Source organism: Phascolarctos cinereus, unplaced genomic scaffold (genome assembly GCF_003287225.1).
Source record: "Phascolarctos cinereus isolate Bilbo 61053 unplaced genomic scaffold, phaCin_HiC Scaffold_9;HRSCAF=440, whole genome shotgun sequence".
In the NCBI taxonomy this organism is placed as follows: domain Eukaryota; kingdom Metazoa; phylum Chordata; class Mammalia; order Diprotodontia; family Phascolarctidae; genus Phascolarctos; species Phascolarctos cinereus.
In genome coordinates, this window is record NW_027556402.1 from 254771064 (window position 1) to 254797247 (window position 26184).

At 51.4% G+C, this 26184-nt stretch overlaps 1 protein-coding gene across 2 annotated transcripts; it reads left to right on the forward strand.

The window, feature by feature from the left end:
- The first annotated feature begins 2191 nt into the window (after positions 1 to 2191).
- Positions 2192 to 25828, forward strand: NAA40 (N-alpha-acetyltransferase 40, NatD catalytic subunit). 2 transcript variants are annotated; one of them, XM_078149023.1, is made up of 8 exons: positions 2192 to 2450; positions 9797 to 9892; positions 11233 to 11285; positions 14718 to 14813; positions 14900 to 15058; positions 15541 to 15624; positions 15889 to 15966; positions 19797 to 25828. In XM_078149023.1, the coding sequence occupies exons 1-8, from the start codon at positions 2445 to 2447 to the stop codon at positions 19816 to 19818; spliced, it is 594 nt and encodes a 197-aa protein (XP_078005149.1). In that variant the 5' UTR covers positions 2192 to 2444; the 3' UTR covers positions 19819 to 25828. The 2 variants fall into 2 exon arrangements, with proteins under 2 accessions (XP_078005149.1, XP_020823992.1); XM_020968333.2 differs by lacking the exon at positions 19797 to 25828 and adding an exon at positions 16460 to 19089 and having other exon boundaries at positions 2195 to 2450.
- The last annotated feature ends 356 nt before the right edge of the window (positions 25829 to 26184 follow it).

A 26184-nucleotide genomic window follows, 5' to 3' on the forward strand; every position in this document is an offset into this window, starting at 1 on the left:
AAGCCAATGAAGTGAGAAAATTAGCCCATGTTTATCTGGTCCCTTGGAGTTGAGTGTTCGTTTCTCTAATACAAGGGTTACGTCCCGATGAACGGGTCGTGCAAAAGAAACTGGCCGTGTCACCAGATGAGTAAGACACAGATGAGTCTGCCTGGTGTTTGAAGCTCATACTATCTGGCAACAACCTGCCTTTCTCTTTATTTCTTTTTCTTTCTTTAATAGTATTTTTATTTTTAAAAAATAGTATTTTTTCCAATTATATGTAAAGACAACTTTTAGCATTCATTTTTACAAAATTCTGAATTCCAAAATTTTCTCCATCCCTCCCCTCCCCTCTTTTGAAAATGGTAAGCAATTTGATATAGGTTATATGTGTGGAATCATGTAAAACATATTTCCACATTAGTCAGAGTTGTGAAAGAAGAAACAGATCAAAGGAAAAACCACCAAAAAAAAGTGAAAATAGTACGTGTGGCTCTGCATTCAGTCCATCAGCTCTTTATCCGGATGTGGACAGCATTTTCAATCATGACTCCTTTGAAATTGTCTTGGATTCTTGCATTGCTCAGAAGGGCTAAGTCTACCACATGTACAAAAATATTTACAGCAGCTCTTTTCGTTGTGGCAAAGAATTAGAAATTGAGGGGATGCCCATCCATTGGGGAATGGCTGAACAAGTGGTATATGGATGTAACGGAATACTATTGTGCTAGAAGAAATGATGAGCAGGTGGACATCAGAAAAACCTGGAAAGACTTGTGTGGACTGATGCTGGGTGAAGTGAGCAGAACCATGAGAATGTTCTACACAGTAACAGCCATGTTGTGCAATGACTAACTTTGATAGACTTAGCTCTTCTCAGCAATGCAAGGATCTAAGACATCTCCAAAAGTCTCATGATGGAAAATCCTATCCACATTCACAGAAAGAACTATGGAGTTTGAATGTGGATCAAAGCATATACTATTTGCTCTTTTTTTCTTCTGTTTTGTTTTGTTTCCTCTTTCTTGTGGTTTCTTTTATTGGTTCTAATTCTTCCTTACAACATGACTAATGTGAAAATACATTTAATAGGAATGTATAGTGTAGCCTATATCAGACTGCACTGTCTTGGGGAGTGAGGTGAGGAGAGAGGGGGAGAAAAATTTAAAACTCACAAGCTATAGAAGTGACTGTTGAAAACTAAAAATAAATTAATAGAAAAAGAGGAAAAAAAAAGGGCTAAGTCTAACAAAGTCAGTCATCGCACACTGCTGCTGCTACCGTGTACAGTGTTCTCCTGGTTCTGCTCACCTCACTCAGCATCAGTTCATGTAAATCTTTCCAGGTTTCTCAGAAGTCTGTCCGCTCATCATTTCTTATTGCACGATAGCATGCCATTACACTCTATATCACAACTCGCTCAGCTCTTATTTCTTTTCAAAGGTGGTGTACCCAGGCTGTTTATCTGTGTCACCTCCTAGGGATTCCCCACCATCACTGCCTTGTACCAAATACGAACAGCCAAGGAAAGCGACTGGGCACGTCGGCACTGCTGGCAAACCCCCCTCCCTGTGCCCCACAGCACTCGCCTCCCGAGGACTTCTCTGGAGACAGGACGGGTAGGGCACTGCGGGGTGAGAGCTCCGAAAACGCTCAGCGCCATTTCCCCGCCCGTCCGTGCGGTGACCGTGCAAAGCGTCCTCCTGGCGTTGCTGCCTTCGCCCGCCCGGCCCCGCCCCCCCTCACTTCCTCGGACTCCCTGTTCCCTTCTCCGAGCTTCGTCTCACTCTCCCCTCCCCCCACCCCAGAACAAGCTCCTTCTTCATCTCTGCCCACTGACCCCTCCTCCTCCTCCTTCCAAGGCCATTTCACTTGGCACTGGCTCCAGAATACCTTCCCTAAGCCATGCATTTTGTGCGATTTAGAAACTTTTTTAAAAAACATGTTAAAAATTCGTCTAAATCTAATCGCGGGAGATTCTCGCGAAGGGGAACGGCATGGTCAGGCTCGGCTCTTGGGAAGAGACAGGAAGCGCCGAGAACATCCCCATTTTACAGATGGGGAAGCTGAGGCCCGCCCAGTGATCCAGGCCCCAGGGCTGGGGCTGGAGCGGCGGTTGCCATGGCGATAGACGCAGGAGGGAGGGCGGGGGAAGCCGGAGGCGGGGTAGGGAGCGTGACGTCACGGAGCGCGCCGCCATGGCCTCCTCCTCCTCCGCCGCCGGCTCCTCCGTGTCTCCCACCGGCGTCCCCCACCACCCCGCTCCCACCCGTCCCTCCCGAGGCCGTTCTGCGCCGGCGCGGACCGGGGAGGGCGCGCGGGAGGGGGCCGGTGCGGCGCATGCGCGCTGTGGGCCGCGCCGCCGCCGCCGCCTGGTGCCCCCGCCGTTGCCGCCGCCGCCGCCGCCTCCTTTCCGCCGGCGGGTGTGTGAAGGAGGAGCCGGAGCCGGGGCTGACTCCGCCATGGGGGTAAGTGAGGCCGGGCCGACCCCCCTCCTCGGGCAGCCCTCCCCCATTGTTCTCGGGGGACCCCCCCTTCACGTGACCCCCGACCCCTCCGGGCCCACGTGACCCCTGCTTCCCCGCTTCCCGTCATCCCTTGGGGCGCCCCCCCCCCGCTGCGAGCTCCATGTCTTGTTTTCTTCCCCCCCAAGCCCTATGCCCGGCAGGCTCGGGGCATCCCCCCTTCCCATTCCCATGTGCGCCGGGAGCTCCCGGGTCCGAGCCGGCCTCGGGCACTCGCGAGGTGACCTTGGGCGAGTCACTGAACCACCCGCGGCCTCAGTTTCCCCACCTGTAAATGGGGCCTGGCTCCCCCTGGCGGCCTCCAATCCCGCGGCCATTCCGGGCCCTTCTGTGACCGACCACTTCCGTGGGGGTGGAGGGGGAGGAAGAGACCTCAGTTTCCCCATCTTTGGTAAAGTGCGCAGGGGCCTTCCCTCCCCCGTGAAGACCCCAGGAGGGGGAAGGGACCTGGGTTCGAATCCTGAGCCCTGCCCTTTCCCTCCATTGTGATCTTAGGCAGAGCCCCCACCCTCCCCGGACCTTCATTTCCCCTTGGGAAAAATGAGGGATTGTCTCACTCTCCCTGCCTCGGTTTCCCTCTGGGGAGCTTCCTGGCTAGACCTCGGCCCAGGGGGCCAGGGCGCTTGTACGTAAGTGGAAACTGAGGCTTTCGAGGGGTAGGTCAGGGGTGCCAGCCTGGCCCCTTCCCCTTCTCTGAAATGGGGGTACAGCCTCCCGCTGGTCCCCACTGCCTCGGAGCAGACTCCAGGGCCTGGCCAAGCGTGGGGGACCTCAGGAGCAAAGGCGCTGTTGTATGCGGGGTCGGGGGTCTCTGAAGTGAGCCCAGGGTCCCCAGTTCTGGGCCCCCCAGCTGAGCCGGGCATTCTATGGCGAGCTCTCTCATTGGCAGGTGGCAGAGTTCATCCGGTACCTGTGCCTTTGCAGCCTCCATGCAGAGCTTGCCTTTCCTGGAGGGGGTGAGAGCCCCCCTGGGGATGGGGACGCTGCCCCTGCCTCTGCCCGAGGCCTTCGAGTCTTCACTGCCTCTGTTAGGGTTACCATAACCCCTATTTGCAGAGGAGGAAGCTGAGGTCTGAGAGGCTCTGGGACATGCCCACAGTACCCCCCATTGTGGGTATCGCTGTTTCTCGTGGCTTGGGACCCCATATCCTGACCCCCCTGAGGGCTGAGGGAGGGCCAGCGTGGAGTACTCGGTGTTTTGATCGATAACGTAGTTCTTTGCCCAAAGCAGCATTGTGTTATGTGGGGAGCATCATCCCCATTTTGTAGTTGAGCAAACTGAGGCTCAGGTAATTTACCCACAGCCCTGTAGCTAGTGTATGTCAGAGTTGGGATTTGAACTCCGATCTCACCTGACTCCAGTTCCTAGGAGGAATGCCGCTTTCTCAGAAGTCCCACTGGGCACGCCCACACCCACCAGCCTCGAGTGTCCCACCAGGTTTTGTCCCAGCCTCTTCTTCCTCTCTGGGCTTGCTAGCTGAGCCTGGGCTCCGCCCTTTTCTGGGATCATCTCTGTGCAAAGGGTCCCCAGGTGGCCCTCGAGCTGCCTCTTGGACACCTCTGGTCTCCCTAAACCCTTGCCTCCCTGCTGTGTCCTCTGCATCCCACAGGCTGCCAGATCCCCCTCGATCACCACAGCTTGGGGAAGGGGTCTGCCGGCCCCGTGTCTTCCCACTCCAGTCCACCCTCCACTCAGGCCTGCCCGTCTCAGCCGCTGCTCCAATAGAAACACCTCTCTGCGCCCTTAGAGTTCTTTCTACCCCGGCCCCGGCTCTATTTCCAGCCTCCTTATACTCTACTCCCCTCCGTAATCCGTGATCCAGCTGCACATGGCACCCAGTCTCCAGCCTCCAAGCCTTTGTCCTGGCTGTCCATGGTGTCTGAAATGCTCTCCCTCCCCACTTCCTCCTCTTGGGATCATCCCACTTTGGGCAGGAGGCCTTTGCTGCTCTTCCCCACTGCTGGTGCCTTCCCCTCTGGGATTTGCCTCCACTACTCACTGAGTGTCTTGTATGTTGCCTCCCTTGTTAGAATGGAAGCTCCCTGGGGGCAGGGACCATCTTTGCTTTGCTCTGTATCCCCAGCGCTTAAGCCATAGCTGGTGCCAGTAGGTGCTTACCAGATGCTGGTACACTGGCTAGATCCATTTGCTTTTCAGCACCAGTGTCTAGAGACTCTGTGCTTGGACGCGTAGGATGATTGTCCTCCTTGGCGCGGGTGCTGGGGTGGAGATGCCTGGAGAGGATGTTGGCTGCCCGCCCTCAGCCCCTTGGTAGATGGCACCTTCATGGAAAAGCCCGCTGAGTGGCTCTGTTCCGAGAAGGGCCTTTGGCCGTTGGTGAGGCCAGCATGGGCTGGGCGTTACTGTCAGGGAGGCGGTCTCTCCTCAAAGTGCCCCTGACGCCCTCCTGGGTAGACAGCTTGTCTTAGCGCCACAGAATCAAGCCCAGTGGAGCCTCCAGGACATCCCTTCTCCAGGCCTGGGCATGTTTCAGGGGATACTCTGCTTGTCTGGCCCAGACGGCAGAAACCTCTGGAGTTGACTTCCCCTCCCTGGGCCCGTTTATCCAGGTTGTGAAGGCTGAAAGGGGTTGCTACATGTGGGCCGTAGAGGGTGGGTTTAGACGCTGGCCAGGCTGCCCCTGGGAGTGGGCCCATAAATCTCCCTTCCAAGGTGGAGTGGCCGGGCATGCCGGATGCTTTTGCCGCCTGGAATCGTTCACGGGCCTGGAAGGCGAATAAGGCAAGTGTGCGGGAAAGTGAGTCAAATGCCAGCATTCTCCGCACCTTGCTGGGTGCGGGAGCCGCCCTTCCACTCCAGGGTCCAAGGCTGGCTTTGTCCTGTTGGCATCTTGGTCTCACTTGGGATGGATTTTATACCAGGCTAAAATAAGAGACTCTTCCCAGGGACATTAAACTCACGCCAAGGGAGAGCTTTCACCTGTGCCTTGAGCCCGTGAGCCCTATGGCTGCGGGCCTGGATGTGGCGGTCCTCCCTCCTTCACCTCTCCTTCCGTCCCCTCCTCTAGTCTCCCCTCCCTTCTCTTCTCCCTGCCCACTTCCTTGCTCTTTCTCTCCCCCCCTCCTCTTCCTCCTCCCCACCTCCCTTCTCTCCCCCCCTCGTCTTCTTCCTCCCCCCTTCCTCCTCCCCCCTTCCTCCTCCCCCCCTCCTCTTCCTCCTCCCCCTTCCTTCTCTCTCCCCTCCTTCTCTCCCCCCTCCTCTTCCTCCTCCCCCTCCTCTTCCTCCTCCCCCCCTTCCTTCTCTCCCCCCTCCTCTTCCTCCTCCCCCTCCCTTCTCTCCCCTCGTCTTCTTCCCCCTTCCTCCTCCCCCCTTCCTCCTCCCCCCTCTCTCTTCCTCCTCCCCTTCCTTCTCTCCCCTCCTTCTCTCCCCCTCCTCTTCCTCCTCCCCCTCCTCTTCCTCCTCCCCCCTTCCTTCTCTCCCCCTCCTCTTCCTCCTCCCTCCTTCCTCCTCCCCCTCCTCTTCCTCCTCCCCCTTCCTTCTCTCCCCCTCCTCTTCCTCCTCCCCCTCCTCTTCCTCCTCCCCCTTCCTTCTCTCCCCTCCTCCCCTCCTCTTCCTCCTCCCCCTCCTCTTCCTCCTCCCCCCTTCCTTCTCTCCCCCCTCCTCTTCCTCCTCCCTCCTTCCTCCTCCCCCCTCCTCTTCCTCCTCCCCTTCCTTCTCTCCCCCCTCCTCTTCCTCCTCCCCCCTCCTCTTCCTCCTCCCCCTTCCTTCTCTCCCCTCCTCTTCCTCTCCCCCCTCCCCCCTCCTCCCACTGTCAGACCTGCCCAGCGTTTTCATACCGCTCTCTAATAGAGATTGCCCCCCACCCCACCCCAGTGCTTGGATATTCAGGCATGCTCATGGTCAGACCACTTCTCCTGAAGTGAAAGCTCAGTCCAGAGTTAGCTCTGTCCCTGCTCACGCACATTGGGCAGGGATTCTGCAGGGGTCTGCCTTAAGGGAATGCAGGACTGGGGAGAAGCACAGGCTAGCTGGGACGGAGAGGATCTCAGGTGCTGTCTAGCCTTAGCACCCATCTTTTATAGAGGCCTGGAGGCGTCCAGTGACTCCTTTGGGGTTGCAAGACCTCGGCCTTGTGCCTCAGGGCCCACTGTGCTTCTCATTGCACACAGTAGGTAGTCAGGGATTTGTCACTGGGTGTCCTGGTGCCGCTCACAGGAGGAGGCCCCAGGAGTTTAGAGTGTCCATGCTATTAGATGCCAACGTAGCTAGGTGGCTCAGTGGGTAGATCTCTGGGCCTGCAGTCAGGAAGTCCTGAGTTCAAATCCAGCCTCAGACACTCACTAGCTATGTGACCTTGGGCCAGTCACTTCCCCTGTGTCTCTGCCTCAGCTTCCTCAGTTGTACAGTGGGGGTAGTCGTGGCCCCTGCCTCCTAGGGTGGTTGTGAGGATCGCATGAGAAAATGTTTATCCACGTGCCGGGCACAGAGCGGGCACCTCAGAGATGCTTCTTCCAAACACTGCAGAAGGCTGTTCTTCCTTGGTCACAGCCCTCAGGAGAGGCCACAGTTGGTATCCTGAGGACGGTAGCTAAGGTCATCGCTGCCCCCGCATGCCCAGGGATGACCTGCCCGCATCTGCCTCCTCTGAGCAGAGCAGGCAGACCGCTCCCGGCCTTGTCACAGAGGTACGAGGGAGGGGTGGGCCAGGGCCCCGCCCCCGTTCCTCATGGGCTCTCCTCTGGCAGCAGTGTGGCCTGGAGCCAGACCCGTTGGCCCAGGTTGCTTGTCAGCGCCGGACCTTCCTTGTACTTTTCCATCGGTTGAACTGTTGCAAGGCTTATCCTTCCAAGAGAGGCAAGGGGCGGGGTGGGGTGATGGGAGCAGCCCTGGATGCGGCCTGACTCCCGGCAGCAAGCTCAGCTTGCTTCACAGCTGTGTGAACCTGGACTGGCCATTTCCACTGAGCATGCCTTGGGTCCCTCCCCTGTAAAGGGGCAGAGCGTTAGTTGGCACCATCTGTCTCAGAGCTGGCGAGAAGAGCACCTTGAGGAGGGCCCTTAGAAAGATGAGGTGGTACCCTCCAGGCACTGCCATAGTTGGCAGAAGGGGGGTGAGCTTGCCCATCCCAGAAGGAGAGCCTGCCTGTACAGCATCACAATCACACTGGCCTCGATGAAGACACGAGCAGCCTTTCCCGGCAGGGGCTGACGGGTCTCGAGCGTTCCCTGTGGTGGCGGCTGCCCCTGCAGCTTGGGTGGCCTCTTGGGAGTCACTGGCCCCTGTGCCAGGGCTCCTGCTAGATTGTGGCCTGGGTGTGCCTGGTGCCTCCTGGGCTCTGCCCACAGGAGTGAGGGCAGTGACAGCTCAGGGTCAGGGAGTGACCTGACAGGTAGGTGAGGCCAGCACCCTCCAAAAAGACCCGCCCCCAGGCTCAGCTTCAGCTCTCTAAACGCTAGGGAAACCTTTCAACAGCTGGTGCATCCCTAGACTGCCAGCTTCAGGAGGGCAGGAGCGGTCTCCCCGCTGCCACAGGGCGTGGACAGTTATGATGGTGGTTATGATCTAGGGTCATGAGAAGTCAGTAGGCAGGGAGGGGCCATTTCCCTGTTTGCCCACCTGCCTCCAGATGGGATTTGAAATGGCCCACAGGTTAAGAGAATCCAGGGAATAGGAACCGAGACCTAAATGGTGGCTGAATTAGCGCTCAGAGGAGACTGAACTGTAGGTCGGCCACAGACTAGGTAGGGAGTGCCAGTGGTCATTGGCCAGCAGATGAGGTAGGCTTCTGAGAATTGGTGGAAGGCTCCATGGCTAGGATTCCCATGAGTGTGGTAAAAAGCAGAGCTGGCCTTCCTTTGGACAACCGTGCCTGTCCTTAAGAGCTGTGTGACTTGGGGTGAGCCTCAGTTTCCTCATCTGTAAAATGGGTACAGCAATACTTGCGTGAGCTGGCTGTCTCACAGAGTGCTGAGGGCAGGGATTTGTAAACTGTTAAGGGACTAGAACATCCCTTCTCATAGGGCTGGAGAGGGCCAAGAGCTTTGTCCCTCGGAGCTCGGGGGCAAAGCTGGGCTCCAGTTCCACATCCCAAATCAGGGGACCTGTCACCCCCTTCTACAAAAGGAATGCCCATTCCATGCACATGAAGACAGACACTTGGGCCCTGAAGATGTGGGGGGACCTCGTCCAAGGCCTCTGGATTACGGATGAGAATACAGGGTACAGAGAAGCGAGCGAGCTTACTGGCAGGAGGGAAATTAGGCAGCTCAGGAACACTTAAGTTCCTTCAGAAGAGCCGCGGGGTGATCGATTGCACAGTGGGTCCTCAGCTTTTGCAGGGTAACATCCCTAGAAAACTGCAGGTGTCGATACATTGAGGCTCCGGGGAACAGGTTCCTTCAACCAGCAAACGGAGCTCTCTGGACATTGCTGAGAATGCACGTTTCTTTGTTTCGTGGTGCTTTGTAACGAAACCCAGTCATGGTGAATCCTCCAGCATGGGGACCCGCTGAACCTTCGCCCTCACAAGCACTTTCTGCCTGCTTGTGCCATTATTGCCAGACTCCCGCCCATAGCAGCTGCAGGCATCCACGGGGCGTCTCTTGCACCTGTGTTTTCACCCTAAGCCTGTGCCCGACTTTGTGGCTTGGGGTTCAAGCCCAGAGGCCTCGCGCTACACGTAGGGGCATAACTGTAGCACAAAACTTGAGTTTTAAAGCCCAACAGTGAAAAATGCAGCGATGGCCCAGGCAGCTCTTCACCGCGCGAAAGCGACGCAGACCAGCGAAGGGCGTAGCAGGCGCCCCGCTCCACGTGCTGGTTCGCCTCATCACACCTTGTCGCACCTCATCGCGCCTCTCACCTTTTTCTTTGCTGAGCTCAGCTGTGAGTGTACGCAGTTGCCAGCGCAAAAGCGAAAATGAAGTTACTGACAAAATCACGCCAGTGCTTGAAGGCGAGGAAGTTCAGTGTGCGAGTGTGAGGATTGGCAGGAGCACGCTCTTGACAACCAGGGTGAAAGGGAGTTTTTCCCTCTTGTTCCGGTGAGCTTGCTCGCTTCTCTGCATCCCGTGTTCTTATCTTCAGTCTAGAGGCCTTGGACAAGGCTTACCCGTGTCCATCATCATGTGTGGGCACTCCTCATAGGAGAAGTGACAGGTCCCCTCATCTGGGATTTGGTGTCGGAGCCCAGCCTTGTCCCCCGAACTCCCTTGGACAGAGCTCTGTGAGGAGGGAGTACATCCAGGCACCCGAGGGCTCTGAGCCTGTGACCTGGCAGAGTTTGGACAGGATCCCTGAGCAGAACCTCCTTCTCTCGTTTCTGCAGAGAAAGTCAAGTAAAGCCAAGGAGAAGAAACAGAAGAGGTTAGAGGAGCGGGCTGCCATGGACGCCGTCTGTGCCAAAGTGGAGGCTGCCAACAAGGTGAGCCTGGCTCCTGCCACGCACCCCTCCTGGGCTCCAGCCTGAAGCCCTTCGGGCGGGCTCGGGCTCAGCCCCCCCGCAGGTACCGCTCTCATTCTGGAGCGCCAGGCATCATCAGCCCTCGTCGGCTACCGGCCAGGAGCATGGCCTGGCCCCCCAGGCTCTCTCGGGGTGGATTCTGTTTGTTGCCCTAGTCTTTAGCGCTTCCTGAGAGCCTGGAGCCTGGTGGGGAGGTGGGCTGGGGAGGCCAGTCATGCTATCAGTTAATTGTGGTTCTATGAGCACGAGCTGGGCCTGTGGCTCTGAGCTGGAAACCTCAGCGTGCTGGCTGGCCACCCCAAGGATTCCCAGGAAGTCCACGAGATCCCCAAGTTCCCCTGGCCCACCCAGGCAGTCATTGATAGCAGCAGCATACAGTAAGTGCCTACTGTGTGCAGAGCCCTGGGCTAAAACCTGGGGAAATGGAAGGTTGAGCAGAGACTGGGTCCCTGCCGTTCTGGGGTTTGCCGTCAGCACAGAAGACACACACACAAAATGTGAAGCTGCCTGATGAGGACATGAAGCTAGCAAACAAACTGAGGTCAGAGGTCAGAGTGTGCCAGGCCTGGGCAGCTGCCTGGGCCTGTGTCCAGACGGGCTTTTCCGCTCTGCTGGAGGGGAGGAGAATAGGAGCCGAAGCTGGAGAGGTCAGGAAGCAGTGCCAGCTGTGGTGGGGCCCCTTGTCCAACCTGCCTGACTCACGCCAGGAATGTCTCTCTCAGCCTCAGTTTCCTTATCTGTAGATGACTCAAGAGGCTTGAAGCCTCCCTTCGGCTCCTGGTCCCATCACTTGCTAGGTAGTATGGAGCCTCTGAAGGTTTTGCCCAGCGTGGCACCGGCCTGGGCACATTGGCCACCTGGGCAAAGGCTGCATTTCACAGTGCAGAGATAGGAGCCGTGTTCTCTCTGTCTCTGCTGGAGAAGGTGCCTCCAAACCACCTATGGCTGTTGCCCCCTTCCCCTCCCCCCCGCCCCTCTGTGGCCAAGTGCTCCTTGGCCTTGGCTCAGAGGGAGAGCCATGTGGTCACCTTCAGGATGAGGCCACGGACCAGGCTGCCCCTAGGGGTGGGGACACAGAGAGCATGAGAGGGTCTGTCTGTTGTGAGCTCACGAGGTCAGACTCCCTGAAGCCTCCGAGACATCCATGTAGGACAGGGGAAGAGAGATGGATGGGTCACAGGTGCTCTTAGGTGGGCAGCCTTAAAGGCCTCCCATCCCCCAGGCTCCTGGCCATGCTGAGACGGCTTTGAGGACGCTGCCCGTCTCAGCACTAATGCTTCCACTCTCTTTTTTCTCTTTAGCTCGAAGACCCCTTAGAGGCCTTTCCCGTGTTCAAGAAATATGACCGGAATGGGTGAGTCCAAGGCCTTTGCTCTCCTCTGCCTCTGAGGGGTCTTTAGGAACCTGCGTCCCTCCTCCCATGGGGCCTCAGCTGGTGTCAGGGGCCACCCACTCGCGTGTGTTAAGCACCGACTGTGGGAGGCATGGACACTTTGACGTGGAAAGAGGCTCCTGATTCTTTAGCGACTGTGGCCTGGCCTCCACTCTCCCCTTTTAGGGTGACAGAATTCCCTGCCTCGTCCTGGTCCTCACCTTGCTTGGGGAGCTTGGAGTTAAGTGCCCTCCCTTTCTTTTTCCCCCCGCAGTGTAACATTGTGGGGTGGCCTAGTCATTCGTGGCTGCTCTTGGGGATCTGGTCAGATGTGGGTCATGGGTGAGGTAGGGGCCCCACTGCTCCCCAAAGGCAGCCCCATAAGGCAAACCTGGTACGTGTACGGCTCTCGCTCTCACCTCAGCCTGTCTGAATTGTTCACCATGGCGAGGGCCTGGCTCTGTCTGTCACCTTGAGGCCTCAGATCAGACATCTCCCAGCCTCGGTCTCCCATTTAGTCCCCGGGATGTTTGGAACAAGCCCAGAATGTCTTCTCCGAGTTTCTGAGTCACAACAGCCACAGGCCCTTTGGGAGCCACTCTTACAGCAGGCCCTGAGCCTGGGCGCCCAGAGAGCCCTTGTGTCCACAACAAAGTGGGTCAGACTGGTAGAATTCCAGGCGATAGTCAGCACCCGACATGTCAGAAGAGGGTGGCAGGTGGGTCCATAGCTACCTGGGGCTTGTGATGCGTCTCACAAGAGCAGAGCGTGTTGCCCTCCACCCCTCCTCACTCCGGGTAGTTTCCGCCCATGTCCTGACAAGATCTCCCACCCCACCAGAGCATCCATCCAACATGCTGGAAACCCTGAGAAGGAGGAATTCCTGGTGCATCCCATTGAAAGGAGATTCAGGGTATCTGATGGGAAAATGGCACATGGTACAGAGAAACCTGGGACTTGTATGATCTGGTGCTGAGTGAAGTGAGCAGAACCAGAGGAAGAATTTATACAATAATAGCAACATTGCCAAGGGGGGAAGGGAAGGGACTAAATATGTATTTAGCATCTACTGTGTGCCAGGCCCTGGGCTAGGTGCTTTGCAATTACCGTCTTATTCAATCTTCACAGCAACCCTGGGAGGTAGGTGCTGTTATCTCCATTTTACAGATGAAGAAATTGAGGCAAATAGAGGTTAAGTGGCTTGCCCAGGGTCACATAGCCTATGAGTGTTGGATTTGAACTCAGGTCTTCTTGAGGCCATGCCCTGCACTCTGTGCACAGCACTAGCCCTGAAAAAGTTAAGTCAGATCGTGCAGTGACCACGTGTGATTGCCAGGGACCCCGGCTCTCCGTCTCCTGACGGAGAGGAGGAAGGGCTTCAGTGAGCAGAAAAAGATGTATCGTTTTCGGATGTAGCCATCCTCAGTCTTCCAGCTAACGTTTACTTAGCGCCACTGTGCGCCAGGCCCTGAGCTAAGGCTGGGGATACGCAGAAAGGCAGAAGAAGGGCCCTGCCCTCAAGGGGCGCAGTCTCACGGGGGAGACGACGTGCAGGCAGCCTGGCCCAAGCACGCTGTGGCCAGGGGCAGGCTTGGAGTGGCCTGAGAGGGAGGCAGTAAGATTTAGAAACCCTTCCTGCAGGAGGTGGGGTTTTAGCTGGCACTTCAAGGAAGCCAGAGAGGTCTGTGGTGGGAGCGGAGGAAGGCGAACGCTCCAGGCCTGGGGGACGGCCAGAGGCGGGGCCCCAGCCCGCCCCACAGCCTGGCCCATGGTTTGGATGGCCAGAGGACGGCCTGGATCCTAGGGGTGGAGTGGGAGAGCCAGCAGGCCGGCGTTACTGGGCAGAGAGGTGTCAGGAGACTGGAGAGGCCTGGGGGCGGGTGATGAAGAGCTTTGAATGCCAAACCAAGCAGTTTGTATCTGATCCTGGTGTCCTAGGGAGCCCCTGCATATTATTGAATAAGAACAGGGGTGATGTGACAAGGCTGAGTAGGGGATGGACTAGGGGCGAGACTCGAGGCAGACCCCCAGCAGCTGTGGGAGGCAGTGTCAGGAGAGATGCTGGGGAGGGAAGATCCATAGGCCTTGAGAGGGAGGTGTCCTGGCTGGCTCCTGGGCTGTGAGCCTGAGGGCCTGGGAGCGGGGTGGAGAGACAGATGTTAGGGAAAAAATAGTGACTTCTTTTGAGATGTGGGGATTTATTTGACTCTACATATTTGGTACAAGAATTTTGTTTTTCTTTTTGTGGGGCAGGGGTGGAAGGAGGAGAGAAATAGATTTTTGTTCATTGAAAAGCAGCTTTTGAAAACGGCGGTCTGCAATAGGTCTAGATCAAAGAGGGAGGCCACAGTCGCCCTGATGTGCTAATCAGAGGGTCTGAGTACAGCCGACCTCATGGGCTGTACTAAGCCAGGTTCTTAGAGGGGATGCCACCAGAGCTCAGCCGGCAGAGCAGCCGTGGCCTTTGGTCTTTTGTGGCACAGAAGAGCCCTCAGCTTCCTGTCCACGCTCTGGAGCCCTTCATGTGGGCACTTAGCCTCAGTTCCTCCATTGCTTCTGTGTTGGTATGACTAGAGAAAGAGCTGGCCTGGTCCTGGGGTCAGAGAGTAGGGTCAGGATTACAGAGAGGGCGGTGCTGAGCACCCCAGAGTCTCTGAGGAGCCAGAGCCCATTGGTGGAAGGCCGTGACGGGGTAGAGCACAACGAGGTGGCCTGCAGGGCTGGTGCCCTCTAGCCTTACAGGGAGGGCCTGTGCCTGAGTCCTTGGCTTCTAGGCAAGATTGGCCTGAAAGGGCCCAGACCTAGTGCACGGAGAGGACGAAAGTCGCGAAGTTGCTGGAGCTTGGCAGTGGCTGCTGGGGGGTTGCGGAGGGCGTGTTCCAGGCTCTGGCTAGGGTGATTACAGAAGATTTTTGAAAAGATGCAGACCTCCTTTAAAGGAGGTGGAAGGGGAAGAGAGGGACTTCTGAGGGGAACGGGGCGGCCAGACACCCAGAAAGTTCTTTGGGGGAGGTGGCTAGGTGTAGCGGAGAGAGGGCAGGTGTGGATTGTCGGGGAGTGGGTTTGTCGCTGGCTTCCCTCCCTCTAGCAGGGTGACCTGCCTTGTTTCCTCATCTGAAAAGTGGGAATACTGATGCTTTTACTGCTTCCCCTCAGAACCGTGAGGAGAGTTCGATACACCCCACGAGCCGTTTTATTACAGAGAAGGTCAAGGGGAGAGAGGAAATGGAAGCTGGGGTCAGGCCTCAGCCGGGGGGTGCTGACCGGGGTTGAATTGTGGTCTGAAATTGAAGGACGGCCTCTCAGGGGCTTGGAGGCCTCAGCCGGGTGAGCAGAGCAGCTCCCAGTGAGGTGGCACCTGGCTCACCCCACAGCTTGGTCCACAGGTCTCCTACCGTGTCTCTTTCCCCGCAGATTAAATGTCTCCATTGAGTGTAAGCGAGTGTCGGGCCTGGACCAGGCTACAGTGGACTGGGCCTTCGATCTCACCAAAACCAACATGCAGACCCTGTAAGTGTCCCCTGAAGGCCTAGGTGGCTGCTCCTGCTTCCCCCCCCCCCGGCTCCTCATGCCCTCATCTTCCTCCCATCTGCCAGGTATGAACAAAGTGAGTGGGGCTGGAAGGACCGAGAGAAGAGGGAGGAGATGACGGATGATCGGGCCTGGTACCTCATTGCTTGGGAAGAGAGCACCATCCCCGTGGCCTTCTCGCACTTCCGCTTCGATGTGGAGTGTGGGGACGAAGTCCTGTACTGGTACGAGCCCCAGGCGGGGAGGGTCCTGTCCTGGAGGAGAGGGCCTGGGGCTCCGCAGCTGCTGTCCCCTCCCCTCGAGCGCCGGCATTTCTGCAGTGCTTTACGGGTGTTCACTGTTTTGGTTTGCTCTCGGTACAAGTTAAGGGGCCCTCCCGGAGTCACATTATAGGGAAGTCTGAGGCAGCATTCAAACTCAGGTCTTTCTGATTTGAGGTCTGGAGCTCTACCCATTAGGTAACCTGGCCCATGGCCGAGCCCAGCAGCTGCTGTGTTGGGGTCCTTGGCTTAGATGGGAGTGTGTGTTTCCTTGTCCCCTTATATCCCCTGCTCCCTCCCATCTTTCTCTATCTCCTCTTCTCCTCCCCTTCCCTGTCCCTTCCCGCCTGTAGTGCACGGATGGGTCTGGGCCTGCCTTCTCCTTGAAAATGCCCATTGGCCTTCTTCCTCATGCCTGGGCTCACCCTGACCTCCTCTTCCTCCAGCTATGAGGTACAGTTGGAGAGCAAAGTGCGGAGGAAAGGTCTGGGGAAGTTTCTAATCCAGATCCTGCAGCTTGTGGCCAACAGGTAAGCGGTGGGGGGAGGCTGCCCTCCTACCTAGATGTTCTTTCCACAAAGAGCAGTCCCTGTGAATGTCCTTTACGGAATTAAATTCCCAGGATAATGAACCCTCTGAGTTTTTCACGTGTTGAAGTATTTTGTTTTGACACAAGCCCCCAGACAGCCCCAGCCTCCGACAAGGAGCATTCCTGTCCTCGCACTCGGGCTGAGCCAACCTGCTCGCTTTGGGCTGTGGGGCCCAGAGACATGCCCCCTTTTCTTTCCCCTCAGCACCCAGATGAAGAAGGTCATGCTGACAGTGTTCAAACACAACCATGGAGCATACCAGTTTTTCAGAGAAGCGTTGCAGTAAGTCCTGGGGCCCTGGATCTGAGGAGGGGGGCTGCTCAGGCCCAGGTTCCCCACTGCCAGCTCATGGGTTCTGCCCCTCCCGCGGAGCATGAGATGAAGAGGGAGCAGTGACTTCTCTGCCCCGTTAGGGTTTGATGCAGGCTTGGTGACCGCCTGCTGTCAGATGCTGTGGGGGCAGACGGTGCCCTGGTACCTCTCTGCTCGGGGTGCTTTTTCCTTCATACGTCCCTCCTGTCTCAGTGCCCAGGACTCCTGGCAGGGCCCCAAGGTGCTTAGCTCCCTGTGACCCAGGCCCTCGTCCCTTTCCTTGAGGCCCTTCGAGCCTTTAGGGAGGGAGTCCCACGGGCCGCTGGGCCCAGCACGTCCTGGGTGTGGCCTGCTTTCCCGCCTCAGGGGCTTGTTGTGAGGATCCCACGTGTCCACGTACTTGGAGCTTTTTGCCAGCCAGGAGGGGCTTGTGGGACTCAGCACAAGGACCCCTGCCTTACAGGTTTGAGATCGATGACACCTCTCCCAGCATGTCCGGCTGCTGTGGTGATGACTGCTCCTATGAGATCCTGAGCCGGAGGACGAAGTTCGGTGACAGCCAGCATGCCCACTCGGGTGGGCACTGTGGCGGCTGCTGCCACTGAGGCTGCACCAGGCCCCAGAGCCACCTCTTCCCCTGGCCTGGTCCCTTCCCCTGTTCCCATCACTCCACACATTCTCAGCTGCCTCTCACCTTTCAGGTCCCCCAGGGCGGTGGTCCCCTCAGCTCGAGAGGCTGCCCTGGTGCACCCCCAGAAGCACTGCCCCCCCCCCACAGCATTGGTGAGCAGCGCAGGGCAGCAGGGCTCTTTGCCAGTCCATGACACAAGATGGGCCTGTTTCCAAGCCGTGTCTTTGGAAGCATCTCTCTTCCCTTTCTCCACTTAGCCAGAACCCCAGCTCCCCCCAGCAAGACCCCGCTGCTTGTAGAAGAGCAGCTGGATGCTGCTGGGCTCCACAGAGAAAGAGAGGAGAAGGGGGGTGCCTAGGCAGCCCCAGGGGGACACGAGAGTGCCCAGAGTCTGGCCAGGAGAAAACGGCATTTGGTCTGTGGTTTCCTCAGAAAAGGCCAGAAAAGCGGGCTGGAGGAAACAAGCTCTTTTGGAAGGTGTATGTTTGCAGAAGTGCAGAGTAAAATTGACCCAAGGGTACACGGGACACTGTGGGGACTGTATGGGGGTGGTTGGTCCTGACCCTTCTCTCTCCATCAGGCCCGGTGACCAACTGGGCCCGGGCTGAGAGGCCTGGGAAGGAGCCGTCGCCCCCCCCCCCCCCGCCAGAGCTTTGGGCCACTGGTTTTAGGTCCGTGACAGTCAATGGTGCCAGCTTGTCCTCTGCTTGAACCCCTTCCCCAAAGTGCTGCTGCCCCACTCCTGGGGAAACATCAGGGAGTCCCCAGGCTTCCCCTGGAAAGAGGCCTAGTTCCTGTCTGCATATTCAATGCCATTCCCTCTGTACTTTGGTGCTGATTCTTCCCCTCCCCCACCCAGCAGCAGCAGGCCCTGCTTTTACTTTGCCTAGGGCCTCTCACTCCTCTGCCTCAGTGAGGCAATAGTGCTGCTGACCCTGTCCAGACTCTACCAGCTGTCTGTGGACCAGGGGGCAGCTCAGTCTAGCCTCTATCCATTTCTTTCAGGGATGCACTCTGACCTGCTCCCATCTAGCCAGACTTCTCAGTCTCTCTGGCAGAATCCGCTCTGTCCTTCCTAGGATGCTGCGATGGGGAGGAGAGAAGGACCCTGCTGAGGGGTTGGGAGAGGGAGCTTTTGTAGCTTCACCCAAGAGGAGTGGCTTTTCAGATGCTGAACTCCCACCCTCATCTGTCCTCCAGCCTGGGGCAAGGGTTACGAAGCCCACCTTTCCCCCGGCGTGATTCCTTTGAAGCCCCTCGGTGGGGAGCCTCTTTAAAGTTTTAACCTCTGTGAAGGTTTTTGTAGAAGGCCTATCCTTGGACCTGACCTCAGATTTTCCTCACACCTGCAATGCCCCAACTCAGGAGGCAGCTGTGCCTGCCTGTTCTTAGAATCTCCCCTGTGAGCCCCTTCTCCCCCTTCACTGCTGTGTGGGAGCACAGACACATGTGCAGTGTGTCATCCTACAGAACACCAGCCTGTGAGCTGCTGGAGACCAGGGACCCTGCGCACTAGGCTTATACTCCCCTCTGCAGCTCACACCCTGCTTTCCCTTGGAAAGGGCCAGGGTTTGTTGTTGTTGTTTTTTTTTAAAGATGTCTTTGCAGCTTTTACACTGGATTAGATCCCCACTCCTCCATCCCTGGTGTCTCTGAGAGAAGCTCCTGCCACAGGGTGGATTTTCTAGGTCATTGAAAGGGGCTGATTTGGGCTCCCTCACACTAGGAGCAAAGAAGAGTTTCCCTTCTCCTCTCCAGGGATATGAACCAAAATATTTTGGGTCTCAGATCATGGATTTCTGACTATACCCCCAGAATTCCAAAAGAATCCCCAACAAAAATTCCAAGTAACTTGAGTTCCTGGTGTGTCTCTTTTTTACTGATTTCTTGACCTCTTCCTAATAACCAGACCCCGATTACCAAACTCGTTTGTAGAGGGGTGACATTGAGGTTGCTGCCATCTTTATGCCAGTGCTCTTCGATTAGCATAGATGCTGACGGGCAGCATCGAAGGACTAGCAAGTCATTCCTTGGTTTGGTTTTCCTGTTTTGAGATCCGCTTAGCCCTTTTTCACATCAGTATCTCACCTCAACTTCCACTAAGTCTAGCCTTTGAGAAATGTAGCTCCCTGTTTGGACTGTATCGTTGTTTTGTTTGGGGCACGTTGAAGTATTTTTGTTGAAGATGTCTTCTTTTTAAGTTGTATCCATCCTTTGCCCATGCTGGGTCACTTCTCTTTCTGTGTCTGTGTGTACACGTGTGTGTGGGAGTGTGTGTGTGCCAGGGTGAGTGTGATTCTTTTTAACCCTTTCTGTTTTTTAGAGGAAAATTTGAAAACAGACCTACTCTTGATATATATTTTTTCCTTAGTAAATTCTTTTCTCACTGGAATCAAAGGGAAAAAAGCAAACCTTTTGCATTGGTTTTATTTGTATGTTACAAATAAAAGACACTTTGTTCAGTTGCTGGTATGACTCTGGCAGAATGGGATAGGAGTAGGTGAAGGTGGCATCTGTTTGAGGGTGGGATTCTGAAAGATATTGGTCAGTGTTTCACTGAGAAGCAGGTGGTGCATGAGGAAGAACTTCAGGGGCTTGGACTAATGGTCACTTAGCCCTTCTCAGCTCTGATATTCTCTGTTCTTGGGCAGAATCAAGATGGCAAAGTGAAAGGTCAGAACTGTCAAACTTCCCCCAAAACTTCGCCTACCAAATGACCACAGGAAACACCAAACAGAATTCTGAGTTTAAAAGTCATAGTGAGTCATTTTTTGAGCCCAGGGCACTTTAGGAAGTCAGGAAAAGAGGTCTGTGGACACTGGGGTAAGGGCTAGCCAGGACAGGGGAAGTAGAGGGAAGGTGCCCTGGCTCCCAGGGATAGTAAGGAGACTGAACATCAGGTCAGAAAGACATCCCAGGGAGGGGATCCCTGTACCAGCACTTGGAGCAAGTGGCCTTTAAAAAGAAAATAATGTTCCGTCATGTCCAACTTTTTGTGAACCCATTTTGGAATTTTCTTCGCAAAGATACTGGAGTGGTTTGCGATTTCCTTCTCAAGGTCATTTTACAGATGAGAAGACTGAGGAAACAGGGTTAAGTGACTTACCCAGAGTCACACAGCTAGTAAGCATCTGGGGCTGGATTTGAACTCAGGTCTTCCTTACTGCAGGTCTGGTGCTCCACCCAATTGAAAAAAGAACCTAACCTTAAATATCTGCTATGGTGACAGGAAAGCTCAAGACCAGCTCAGAAGAAAACAATCATATAAAAACATCTACAAGCAAAGACTCGGAGAAAAAGAAAGATTGCACACAAGCATAAGAACCTCTTCCCAGAAGAGCTAAGGAGAGAAATGAAGAGGTGTGGGTGTGTGTGTGTGTGTGTGTATGTATACACACAAACATGTGTATGTATACATACTTATATACACATTTTAAAAAGCAGTAGAGGAGAAATTAAGAAAAGAAATGAGCTATGCAAGAAAATTTTGAAAAGAGAATTAAGTTTGGTAAAAGAGTTCCAAAAAAAAAAAGTGCTGAAGAAAGTAACTCCTTAAAATTAGAATTGGCCAAATGGTAAAAAGAATACAAAACCTGCAGAAAATAACTCCTTAAAAATCATAATTGGCCGAGTGGAAGCTAGTGACTCCATGAGACATCAAGAAACAGTAAAAGTCAAAAGACTGAAGGAAAAAAAAAGGGAAGAAAATGTGAAGTGCGGGAACTAATAAATAATTCAATACTGTGGAGCCACAGTCTGCTGCTGCTGTTTGCCCTTCATTCTCAAAAAGGACCGTGACATCAGGGAGGCGATGCCATGACATGCGAGTGAGTTGGATTTAAGTGAGGAAGGGCCGTGCAAAGTCACCAGCCTCACTTTCTCCTCCTGAGCCATCTGGATCCAGTGGCCAGCTGTGGATCAGGACAACTGGAGATGGCCCAGGATGCAGTGGGAGACCTTGGCCTTTTCAAGCTAAGGTCTTTAACAAGTCTCAGTTTGACTAAGGCAGTGCCCACTCAGTGATTAAGACTTAATAAAAATGAGGCAAAAAATGGCCTCTTTTAAAAAAAATAGATCTAGGAGGGGAGGACACTCAAGAGTTTCTGACTGAAACAGGAACGATTGTTATTTACATTCATTCAGAGCCACTCAAGGCCCAAACAGTGACCAAGGAAGGCTTGGTCTGGGACCAGAGTGATTTGGAGTTAAGGCTGGTCTTTATTTTACAGTCAGAATAACCAGCAAAGCTGAGTATAATCCTGCATGGAAAAAAAAAAGTGGATAACTTTCAGTTATTCATCAGGAGACCAGAACTGAATGGAATATTTTACCTACAAGAATCAGGAGAAATATAATGTAAAAATGAAAGCCCAGTTATAAGGGATTTCTTAAGGTCAAACTGTTCACTTCTTATATGGAAAAATATTCACTAATTCTAAGAATGTTAAATTGCTTGGATAGTTGGAAAGAGTATAGATAGAAGGCTTGGAGTTGAGTATGGTGTGATGATCCTAAAAAATAAAGTTGGGCAGGGAGAGGTAAAATGGCACAATTATGACATATGAGTGAGGCATTGAATGGAAGAACTGTCACAGTGGAGGGTAGAAGGTTGGTAGTACTATAACTTTATCCTTATCAGAACTGGGTTAAAGAGGGAATAACGTGTAGAATGATGCAAAAGTCTTAACTTAGAAATAAGAGTGTACGGGGATAGGATAAGGGAGGGACTTAGGACGTGGATTAGGGAGGCAGTGGTCAGAAGTAAATTTGATGTCTGAGGAAGGACAGAGTAAAAAGGATAAAAATTAGGATGGAAAGAAATACACAACTAGAAATCATAACTGTGAATGGGATTAACACCTATAAAATGGAAAAGGATAGCAAAATAGATTAAAAACTAGAATCTAACAATAGGTTGTTTATAAGAAACATTTTAAAATGAGAGAGGCACAGAGTAAAAATGAAGGGCTGAAGTAGAATTTCTTATGTTTCAGCTGATGTGAAAAAAAGCAGGGGTAGCAGTCATGATCTCAGACAGAGTTAAAGCTAAAATAGACAAAAAGAAATGGAAACTACATTATGATAAAAGGTACCATAGATAATAAAGTAATATCAATACTAAACCCATGTACACCAAATGCTATAGCATCCACATTTTTTAAAGGAAAAGCTAAATTACAGGTGGAAATAGGTGGTAAAACTATAGGGATTTCGGCCTTCCCCTCTCAGAACTAAATAAATCTAACCAAAAGATAAGTCAAGGAGATGAATAGACTCTTAGGTAAGCTAGATATGATAGATAGCTGAAGAGAACTGAATGGGAGTAGAAAGGAATACACCTTTTTTTCTCAGCAGTACATGGTACCTTTACCAAAATTTACCATATATTAGGGCATAAAATCTTTATAGCTAAATGTAGAAAAGCAGACATATTCAACGTATCCTTTACAGATCATAATGCAATAAGAATTATTTTTAGTAAGGGACCATGGAAACATTAAAAATTAACTGGAGACTAAGTAATCTAGTCTTAAAGAATGAGTGGATTACAAAACAAGCCATAGAAACAATAAATAGTTTTATTAAAGAGAACGATAATGATGAGACAACATACTGAGATCTATGGCACCTGTGAAGGAAGATGCTATTTACCTGCAGAGAAAGAATTGATAAACAAAAGTATGCACAGTTTGGTGTTTTATGCACACACACACCTCCATATATGCATACATTTATATCCACATATGTGTGTATGTATATACATACATGTATGTTATATATCTATTCTGTGTCAAATGGTGGCCTTCTGTAGTGCAGGGTTGGGAAGAAGGCAGTTTGGAACTTAAAATGTAACCCCAAAAAATTTTTTAAAAAGACCAGAGCTGAAAAGAAAATTTGACATTCAAATGCAAGACTTAAGAGAAGCATAAAAAGGTAAATATGAGGGAGAAATTATGAAGGATTTCACAAGGTTAAACTGTTAACATTGCCACGTGGGAAGATACTTGGTGTTCAGTCTGAATAGTTGTTCAGTCATTTCGGGCCTGTGTGACTCTCTGTGACCCCATTTGGGGTTTTCTTGGCAAAGATACTGGAATTGTTTGTCATTTCCTTCTCCAGATCATTTTACAGATGAAAAACTGAAGCAAACAAGGTTAAGTGACTTGTCAAAGGTCACACCTAACAAATGTCTGAGGCCAGATTTGAACTCGGGAAGATGATGGCCTAGCACTCTATCCACTGAGCCACTCAGCTGCCCTAGGGAAGATGATATAGTACCCCTAAGAACATTATCATAAGTGAAGTTAGAAAGAGTGTACTTCGTGTGCACGGGTGTGAGTCTATTATGTTGGGATCTCAGAAGAATGGGCGAGTGAGAAAGAAGGATGCACTGGGAACAGGGAAAGGAGAAAGAGGCACACAAAGAAAAGTTTATGCAATGGAGAGGGAAAAGGTGTGTGTGGGGAAGTGGGCAGTGCTTGCACCTTGTCTGAACTGGTCCAAGGAGGGAAGAATACAGAGAGAGAGAGAGAATAGAAATTCATCTTACCCAACAGTGAAGTAGAAGGGAAGGGGCTAAAGAAAGGAGGCAGGGTGATAAGAGGTAGAGTAGATGAAGGGAGGCACTGGTCAAAAGCGAAACAATTTTGAGGAAGGTACAAGAAGGTCGAATAGAGGAAAACAGGATAGAGGGAAATACAGAGTTGGCAATCATAGCTTCGAATAGAATGAACTCACCCATAAAACAGAAGAAGATAGCAGAACGGATCAGAAACCAGAATCCAACAATATGTTGTTTACAAGAGACAGTCTTGAAACAGAAAGACACACAACAGAAAGTTAAAATAAGGGGCTAAAGCAAAATCTGTTCTGCTTCAGCTTAAGTGAGAAAGGCAGGAGTGGCAATTGTGTTCTCAGACAAAACAAAAGCAAAAAAATAGACCTAATTGAAAGATTTAGGAAAACTAGATCTTGGTAAAAGGCGCCATAGACAATACCGGTACTGAACATAGATGCACTAAATAGCACAGCATCCAGGTTTTTGAAGGAAAAGTTACGTTAGTTAACAGGAGAAAATAGTATAACTATACTCATGGGGAACTTCAATTTGCCCCTCTAAGACCTAGATAAATCTAACCATTTTTTAATAAACAAAAAAGTTAAGGAGATGAATAGAATTTTAGAAAAATCAGATATATGGAGAATATCAAATGAGAATAGGAAGGAGAATACCTATTTATCAGCTGCACATGGCACCATCACAAAAATTGACCATGGGCATGAAAACCTCACATACAAATGCAGAAAAGCAGAAATATTAAACACACTGTTTTTGGACCATAATGCAATACAAATACATTAATAGAGGGCCTTTGAAGCACAGATTAAAAATAAATTAGAAACTAGGTCATCCTAAAAAATGAGTGGGAAAAAAAAAAGAGTGGGTCAAAGAACGCGTCATAGAAACAATTGATATTGACAACAATGAAACAATATGACAAAATTCGTATGATGTAGCCGAAGCAGTATTTAAAGGAAAATTTTTGTCTCTAAACACTTAGATCAATAAAAGAGAAAGCATGCAATGAACTGAGCATGCAACTAAAAAAAAAACTAAAAAAAACTCAATAAATTAAAAATCCTAAAGCACCAAAATCGAAATCCTAATCTCAAAACAACAATCTCAGGGGATCTGGTTTTGTAATATTCTCTGTATTCTCTGTTCTAAGGCCCCTTCCAGCGCTGACATTCCCTATTCTTTTTTTTTCCCATTTAATAGTGTTTTATTTTTCCAATTACATGTAAAAAGTTTTCAACATTCACTTTTATAAGATTTTGAGTTCCAAATTTTTTTTCTCCCTCCTCTCTCCCCTTCACAAGATGGCATGCAATCTGATATAGTCTATACATGTACGTATTAAACATACTTCCACATCAGTCATGTTGTGAAAGAATAATCAGAACAAAAGGGGAAAAGCACCCCCCCAAAAAAAGGAGAGAAAAATAGTATGCTTTGATCTGCATTCAGACCCCATAGTTCTTTCTCTAGATGTAGACAGCATTTTCCATGATGAGTCTTTTGGAATTGTCTTAGATCACCATATTGCTGAGAAATTGGTTATCACCCAGTGTTGCTGTTACTATGTGCAATGTTCTCCTGGTTCTGCTCACTTTACTCAGCATCAGTTCATGTAAGTTTTTCCAGGTTTTTCTGAAGTCCACCTTCCCATCATTTCTTATAGCACAATAGTATTCCATTACATTCATATACCACAACTTGTTCAGCCATTCGCCAATTCATGGGCATCCCCTCACTTCCCAATTCTTGGCCATCACAAAAAGAGCTGCTATAAATATTTTTGTACATGTGAGTTCTTTTCCCTTTTTTTATGATCTCTTTGGGATACAGACCTAGAAGTGGTACTGCTGGGTCAAACATAGTTTTATAGCCCTTTGGGCATAGTTCCAAATTACTCTCCAGAATGGTTGGATCAGTTCACAATTCCACCATCAATGCATTATTAGTATCCCAATTTTCCCACATCTTCTCCAACATTTATAATTTTTCTGTTTTGTCATATCAGCCAATATGATAGGTGTGAGGTGATACCTCAGAGTTGTTTTGATTTGCATTTCTCTAATAGAGATTTAGAGCATTTTTTTGGTATGACTATAGACAGCTTTAATTTCTTCATCTGAAAACTGCCTGTTCATATCCTTTGACCATTTATCTTTTGGGAATGACTTGTATTTTTTTTTTTGGCACTAGAGAGGCTTTTAATTTGTTTTCCTTCAGAGTAATAATAGTTGACATTACATAGCACTTTAAAGCCTGCAAAGTGCACAAATATTAGTATTATTATCTCCAGTTTATTGAAACTGAGGAAACTGAGGCTCAGATAGATTAAGTAATCTGCCCATGATTACACATGTGTCAGAGTCTTTATTATTCTTGGGAGGTTTCTACCCTCTATGAAAAAAAAAAAGTCTTGGAGTCAGGAGGACCTGAGTTCAAATTTGGCCTCAGACACTTGACACATACTAGCTGTGTGAACCTGGGCAGGTCATTTAACCCTCATTGCCTCACCAGAAAGCAAAAAATAGAAAGAAAGAAAGAAAAGAAAGAAAGAAAGAAAGAAAGAAAGAAAGAAAGAAAGAAAGAAAGAAAGAAAGAAAGAAAGAAAGAGAAAGAGAGAGAAAGAGAAAGAAAGAAAGAAAGAAAGAAAGAGAAAGAGAGAGAAAGAGAAAGAAAGAAAGAAAGAAAGAAAGAAAGAAAGAAAGAAAGAAAGAAAGAAAGAAAAAGAAAGAAAAAGGAACAAAGGAAGGAAGGAAGAAAGAAAGAGAGAAAGAAAAAGGAAGGAAGGAAGAAAATAAGAAAACTAGTCAATAAAATTAGTGAGCTACACGAAGCAGATTGAAGCATCCATTAGCAAACATTTATTTGAGTCCCTATGTACCAGGCATGGTGCTAGGGCTAGAGACAGAAAGATAAAATTGAAAAATTCCCTGCTTTCAAGAACCTTACATTCTTTTTTGGTGGTGGTGGGGGGAGATAA